Source organism: Triticum dicoccoides, chromosome 7A (genome assembly GCF_002162155.2).
Source record: "Triticum dicoccoides isolate Atlit2015 ecotype Zavitan chromosome 7A, WEW_v2.0, whole genome shotgun sequence".
NCBI lineage: Eukaryota > Viridiplantae > Streptophyta > Magnoliopsida > Poales > Poaceae > Triticum > Triticum dicoccoides.
Genome location: NC_041392.1, coordinates 19,165,101 through 19,173,193, shown reverse-complemented (window position 1 = coordinate 19,173,193; position 8,093 = coordinate 19,165,101). Strand labels below are relative to the sequence as shown.

Genomic DNA, 8,093 nt, shown 5'->3' with positions numbered 1-8,093 from the left:
TTGAAATCCAAATCGAAATGCCTCAACTTGATAAATTAACTTATTTCTCACAATTCTTCTGGTTATGTCTTCTCCTCTTTACTTTTTATATTCTCTTATTTAATAATAATAATGGAATACTTGGAATTAGTAGAATTCTCAAACTACGGAACCAACTGCTTTCGCACCGGGGGGGCGAGATCCGGAGCAAGGACCCTAAGAATCTGGAAGATATCTCGAGAAAAGGTTTTAGCACCGGTCTCTCATATATGTACTCCAGTTTATCCGAAGTATCCCAATGGTGTAAGACCGTCGACTATTTGGGAAAAAGGAGGAAAATCACTCTGATCTCTGATTTCGGAGAAATAAGTGGCTCACGAGGAATGGAGAGACAGATTCTTTATTTGATCTCGAAGTCCTCATATAACACTTCTTCCAGTCGGATCACTTGTTGGAAAAACATAATGCTCACACATGTTCCACACGGGCAAGGAAGCATAATATCATGAAAGCCGTCTGATAATCTTTCTATAGGTTCCCCAAAGAGAATGGTCTCATCACAAAAACACTTTCTATATGTTCTGTTATTTCGAGATTCGAAGAAGCAAGCAAGTTTTTCATATAGTTGTTTTTGTGTAGTGATCTCTGTTCATGGAGATCACGAGGCCACTGATACCCGAAGTGGTTAGGTGGGATAGAAGAGAGGGAAAGCGGGCTTCTATCACATAGTTTCTCTTTCAGGGTACATAGGATGGCCCTCTCGTCATTACCTTTTGTGCTTACCCGTAGCTAGCTGTGCCTGAAGTCATGGATGATGCTATTCCCACTGAGAGATGTGCTGCAAAATGGAAGCTGTGTTAGTCCTCGGCTAAAATCATCTTCCTTTATTAAAGACCATATATATCCATATGTAGATAGAAGAGGGGATATAGTCGTTCAAAGCTAAGGTGAGTCTGTTCCAGCTAATTCCTCAGATTCCACTTTCCTGTCTGTCCATGTAAAAAGGAGTCCAGCCCACAAGGAGAGGGAATCCACAATAATATCTGTTTTAGATGCTTTCTACTATGTTTCAAGTGATCAAAGAATAGTATCTTTAGACAGAACTGAAATAGCAAATGCAGATTCGAATGTTAAGGTTATTAAAGCTTAAAAGAAAAAGCAGTCATAGGTTAGGTGACTAAGAAAAGAATGTGGAAAGGGTCACGGATAGGATTGGTATATTAGTTTCAGCTATAACAGAGATTTCTCAGCATGTTTCTATCTGGTTGGTATCCGCTGGTACCATTCATTGTGAGTGCTTTTAGGGGTTGCTCAACTCTCGGCTATTTTCACCATCTAAATGATTGCATCTTCCCATTCTCACAATTTCTCAAAGGTTATTGTATTGATACTATGGAATTTAGAGTGAAAAAACAATAGGGTTCAATTCGATTCATTTTGGAAACTCTAGCGGGGCCATCCCAAATTCCTCTCAGCTGTCATAATTGAATAAAAGGGATCGTATAGCTTTCCAATCCAGCAACATACATCTATCACCTAGGCATAACTGCCAACATCAGTATGCAGAAAGAATCTGTTTAGAACGGTTTAGAGTCGGAACCAAGGCAAGATATCCAGGATTCCGTGTCCCTCCAACTCCATCCATTGGGCGGCGTCTTTTCATCCGGAGAAGCTGTCGAAGCGATAGCCATGTCTGATCCCCATATCTGTGAAAGAGCAAGGTCTTCCTAGTGGAGTCTAGAAAAAGAGCCGGGTATTCTGAGTGGAGTCTGGAATGAGACCTGCTGCCTCTGGCTTGACCATTAGCTGCTCTATCTGTTATTGGCATGGCATTCCTGAACCCATAGAAAAAGAAGGATTAGGAGACGTCCATCGAAATAGACTAGGAGGCCTCTCACTAGCGCTATATAAGCTGCCGGATTCCCTTTCACTTAAAGCCATTCCAACAATCTATTCGTCGTAAGCCCTTCTAGCAGGAGCAGGGGCTGGAGCAGGAGACAGATCAAGCAGGAATGGTGAGTCACTCACAAAAGGTATTCACACCGAGCCTGACCCACCAACCTATGCACAATCTGATACCCCTCCTCTCGAAACGGAAGAACCAAGGGAAGCTTAGACCAAGGCATTGATCTATTCGAATTGGAGAGCCTGGAATGGTGTTACCAATAGCCCAGCCCCATCTTCATCCGCATCTTCATCTTAGGAATGCCTTTACCCATCCACCTAGGAACACAGAAAGCTACCATTTCTTGTTGCATCATTCTGGAATCCGTGGGTCAAGCTCACTTTCCGGGAATGCTATCGCTATCCTTTGAAACTAGTTCTCTCATTCTTCTGTTTCATACAGCCTAAGATTGGAAATTGAAATCCCCAAACAGACAGACGAGCTTCCCAGACCCCGATATGGAGATGGCGACTCAAGTCTTGCATGCCGGAAGGAGTGATTCTAGTCTAGGAGATCTATCAAACCCAAGTCTTTCTTTTACGAGCCTCGATCAATAATCAGTGTTGCACGCACCCATACCAAAACAAGAAACGGTACACTTTCCCTATCCCCATTCCCGTACCCTTTCCATCTACTGGCCAAGGTTTCCATTCTTTCTACTGGCCATGGCCAAGGAAAGCAATAGCCAACACCCATAAATTCTATGCAAACACTTCTCATCACCTTTTCCGCACCCAACCTGGTCTCGTGAGTCCAGGCCTAAGGATGGATACCTCTGCCTCGAGCTGACTTGACTATGTTCGATTCTATTGGATTCCATTCTCATCTCTGCGAGGAAGGATCCATAAAGCTAGCTAGGCCTCTTCTTATCGAAGGATCTATTACAGCCTATTCAAGCGAGAAACCTTTTGAGTAATGACTAGGTTATAGATCTGTATGGGATCCGCTAGGCACAGCCCGCGGTAGATCCCTTAGCGCAAAAGTAGGCAACCCTATGGCACCAAGTGGGTCAATCAAGTGATCAAGTATGATTCATCTCTAAGCAAGCGTAGAATATACAAAGCTTTCCATCTCCACCAACGGCAGATTTCTATCTTGCCATTTCAATTTGGCTCTATGAGAAGCTTGTATCCCTCGTTGTGACTACTATTCTTGTGTACAAACCTATGGTGGATAAACCTCTATGGTGCATGCATATCTGTTTCGCCTAACTTGTCTTAGTCATTCCCACATTGAATCGAATAAAATAGGACCAAAAGACGGAGGTTTCTGAACTTTTTTATGCTGTATGCCTAAGTTTCCAAACCCGTCTTGAAGGTTACTTTACCAGAGAAGTAGGTCCTATTGACCAAGAAGCGGAAAAAGCATAGTCGGTACTTCTTAATGCGGTACGTAAGCTGGTTATCCTGACTAACAATCATGCCTTGCTTGGATTTAGGGATTAGGAATTCTTATTGGGAAAGAGATTGGATTGGCATTCAAGTAGGAGTAGATCCTATTGGTCCAAAGTAGGCATTCTTGTATCAATTAAAGTAGCTATCTTCATGAAATAAGCGCTAAGATTCTAGTTCAAAGATAGGAGCATTAAGCTCTAAATCCAGTCAGTCCAGCTGGAAGTTTCACTAACTACTTAGGGAACTAGGGACCAGACCAGAGTTATGATTGGTGTATTCCATTCCTACCGTAATTGAGACTTGCCCTCGCTCGCAGGTGATTCCTTATAGCTTGATCCATGTGATGGCTGTTCTCTGCAATGAACCACAACATGTCCATGGACTTCACAGAGAATTGAGTGAATGCACTAAAAACCAAGAAATGACATAGCGAGAACTGAGCAGCTCGAAAAGCTCGGACTTCGTATACAGAAAGTAGAACTAAAAGCAGATGAGTAGAGATTGAATCGAGCATAGAAATAAGAGAGTTTTTCTTTGCTTAGCACTGTTCGGTTTGTCTTTCTTTACAAGTCAATCTATGCATAATTCTATTTCTTGCAGCGCTGAATCCGCTTTTGAAATACAGATCAGGGGGCGGTATTCTTATTCCTTGGCTCGCCACTTATGAAACAAAACTAGATATTTCTTATTATTTTCTTAGGAGCTGAGCTCCGCATGCGGTTCGATTAAGATGCGACAAAACCTTATCCATTAGTCTTGGCGATGCCAGGGATGGAGGGAGTCATCAGTCGCACAAGCTTATTGCTAAAGCCAAGACAGGACATAATAGCTTCTAAGTAATGCCATTGTACCCGCTTTCATCATGCCCAACTCAAAAACCATTTATCCCATACTTCTTCTTTTCTTGTTCCTTCGTATGAATAACAGGAATCCCGGTTCGGATGGTTGACCAACATTATGATTGTGTATGAACTAGGGCTTTGGCTCAACACCTGCTGTCTTTCTTGCCCATCCTTTTGTGGTATCGAAGCTGTTCATTGAGATCCATAGGTTCACGTTACAACCCACCAATAGTCGATTCCAGAGCGGAAGGCGAAAAAGATAGGACGGGGACCCTTCGGAAGAAGGTATATGCCCGTAGTATCTAGAAAATATTCATGGTTGCAAGAGCGAGGTTAGTCATCCTCACCATCACCATCAAATACCGGTACTCGCTTTTTCTACAAGCTTGATTTACGAACTCGACCTTTCGCAGGAAGGAAGTTCCGTATACCATCAACGGAGTCAAACCGCTAGAGGGTCACATATATCTAAATACTAGTTCCGATCATACCAGTACTTACTTCCGTGGAGATACGAGAAAGGGGGAGAAGATGCGATTATGTATCATAAATACTAAGGCCAGACAGACTAAAAGGGGCTTTTGGATACGAAGAAGGTTTTCACGTCTTGCTTTGGGTGGTATGCTTCCTCACTGTTGCTATTCTGCCCTTTCCCGGTAGTCAACCACCAACGAACGCAAGGAGATCTGGACCTGCATGTAATGTTTTTTTTGCCAATACTCTAAAGCAGCTTCCTTACATCAACATGGGATTGCAAAAGGGAGGGAAAAAGGCGACTCCTCCTTAGTAGGAATAGTAGCTGAGGCTGCTTCAACTCATAACGAAGCTATTCCAGCACATAAGTCCGGGATGATCTGAGGTCGCTGGTCTCACATGGAAGAGATACGAGCCTCCACTGGATAAACACCAGAACTGGTATCGGCTTCTTTTGTTCGTAACGAACAAGCAACGGATTGGGGATTGCCAATAGAAAAAGATACAACCAACCAGCAGCTTTTGGAAACCAGGATCACCCCCATTGTAAAGAGAACACGGCACCCCTCTCCGTAGGGGCTCGCAAAGGTATTATACTGGATGTGCGCAGAGAGCTAATGAAACTCCATTCCTTTTTCTCTATACTCAAGGATCTTCTATATCTTACTTTTCCAAGAGTATTGTATTGACCTGATTCCCCAGGAAAGAGTTGATGGCATCTCAACGCAAGAAGGTAGAGAAGAATCCCTAGCGAAGATGTGCCGAGAGCGAGAAAGCCTGTCTTCCCCGAGATTATTTATTCCTCTTATTTCTTATATGAATAACTGAAATCAATCCTCACTTGTATTAACTTCATGAGTGAAGAGATAGAGAAACCCTCAATACTGGCACTGCTCCTATCAAAATCAAATAATTGGATTTGTTTCCCCACTTCCTCCACGGGATTCGTACATCGGATGAGGATTCCTACAACGGTACAACGGATCAATCCATTCAAATCAATGAAACCATTAGGTACGCCCCGGGATCTACTCTATTTTTAGATTTGCTAATGCCGAGATCCGATGCGAAAGCAAAGCAAAGGTTGTTATTCAATAGTTGTTGCCGGTAAAGGAACATTGGAACGGGTATCTTTAGCAAAGCAATTTTGATTGGTTGAATCGTATTGAGTTCCGGTCTCTTATAGGGTCTTTCTTTGTCCTACTTATAGTATCTTTCCTCCAGCCTATCGAAACTCGTGTTTTTATTAACCAACAACACATGCACTTTGTTAGAACTAAAGAAAAGGTTATTCAATCCACTAGTGCAACTGAAGTGAAGGAATTACCTATTCTGAACCTCCACAAGAAAGAGCTCATAACCACTGCTTGTGAACAGTTCTCCTCAACTGAAGGCGCACTACTGTTACTATCAGTCTAGTCTCTCGAGGGCACTCTTTCGATCTCGAACAAACTGACTTCTCCGGAAGAGAGATATTCAGAAAACCCGATTTCCAGTCCTGTCTTAAGAACCCGACTCCAAAGAAAGAAAAAAGAAAAGCGGACTAAAAGAGAACAACAAAAGAGAGATCACTTTCGACGATTGAACAACACTTTTATATCCAGATTGGAACTGGACTTGAACCTTCATATCCATATTTCACTCCACTTTCACTTTCATATCAGGAACGTCGACTTGCACTTTCAATAGTGAATTATTCACTTTCCGGAATTGGCTCATATTCACATAGGCCAAGAAAGACGAATAAGACCTTGAACTCCCTATTTCACGTATAATCGAGAGACTCATAATATCAGTGCCTTGGGTAAATGCCTACCAAAGGGAGAAGATTACCGAACTTTTATGGACGGGTAGAGCGAGAGGGATAGCAAGCACTTGAAAAGGCGAAATACCACCATCGTATTCTGTACCTTTTTATTTATTTCCGTTAGTAGAAATAAATAACTGCGCTATTAGTAGTACCTTTTTTATGTATCTTTTTTATTACGGTAGACTGTACCTTTTTTATTTATTTCGTCCAAGAAGAGTACATAAAAGTAAAAAAGAAATATTTATTACCGTAATAAAAGTTCTCCTATTCGTTTTTATTTTATTTATTTCTACGGCTCGTAGTACAGTTTTATCGCGTCCTATTAGTTACATATCAAGAAATAAAAAAGGTACATTGGGTAAATGCCTGACGCAGTTGTGATATCCCTGTCCTATTAGTAGTACCCACCTACACGGTTATACTGTGAAGGTGGATTTCAGTGATAGTGAAAAAGAGAGACCAACAGAAGCCCTACCAGTCACATGACTGAACTTCACAGAGGACTAAAGCCGGGAAGAATGACAATTGGTTATCTACCCGCCGTTATGTCTTAGCTAGGAATGAGCTGTGAACAAAATCGAAATAGTTGTTACTTGAGTCGATAATGACTTTGTGTCGGTTTGCTATTTTCTATAAATTGGACTGGTACCATGTATTGTAACATAAGCTTTTGTATAAGAGCTGAGATGTAGTTAAGATTACACTTGATCCTCTCTCTGTTTTGTTGCTTCCTTCCATTATCTCCAACAAATGGTATCAACACTAGGAACCTTCACGGTCAGGGTTGATTTTATTAGACCACTATGAACACTTGTAATTGGTTCTTTCTACTTCAGGCATGGTTCTCTCTAGTTAGTGGAAGAGTGTACAACATAGGGATTGGTATCAGTCACACATTTAAGAAAGAAAGTGAAAGGGGAGGGCAAGAGCGGTTCGAAGGTCAATGAAATGATAAAAAACCACCAGGTCGAGTTCGCTTCTCCCTTCCTTTTGGTGTTTAGGATGTGAAGTTGATATAAGAAGAGAGGAAAGGGGAACTGCGCTAAATGGATAATTTCATCCTGGTGATGGGCTATTCCAATGGGCATGCATCTGAGATATGGGCTTTGAGCGTAGGAACGCCCACCTTTACAAGAGCTCAGTTCTAAGATTGTTTGCGCGCAGGCACCACTACTATTCTGTCTTTTCTTGTTATGCATCCGGTCCTATAAATCTTTTTTTTCTGACCGGAGGAAGAGAAATAAAAACGTCACTTCGCTCGCCTTGGGGGACCTAATTAGGAGCTGATTGATTTCTTTAATAGATATGAAGATGCCTTGAATGAACCCAAGCAAGCCGAAATAGAATACTATAAGTATGAAGTGGACATCTATGGTTTAATTGGAAACATCTCTTTTCTATTTATATTTTGCCAGTGCCTCCCTTTGTGGCAGAGCGAGCGCCTTGACTAAGATAGATTGACTCTTTCATTCTTTTTTTTATTCTGGTTCCAATCGTTTGAGGAAAACCCCCTTTGGCATCAATGAAACTCTGTTATATAGGAGTTCAAAAACCTCATTTCATTTGAGAGATAGTGGAATTTCTTCTTTCAACACGTACATCGACGAGGGTGTCGATGACTTGAGTGAGGAATGGTCATGTGCTAGAGG

General features: G+C 41.9%; 1 protein-coding gene across 1 annotated transcript; it reads left to right on the top strand.

The window, feature by feature from the left end:
* Positions 1 to 636, top strand: LOC119331622 (putative ATP synthase protein YMF19). Its single transcript, XM_037604787.1, has one exon. It carries the CDS (start codon positions 18 to 20, stop codon positions 486 to 488), a length of 471 nt encoding a protein of 156 aa, XP_037460684.1. The 5' UTR covers positions 1 to 17; the 3' UTR covers positions 489 to 636.
* Positions 637 to 8,093: the final 7,457 nt, after the last annotated feature.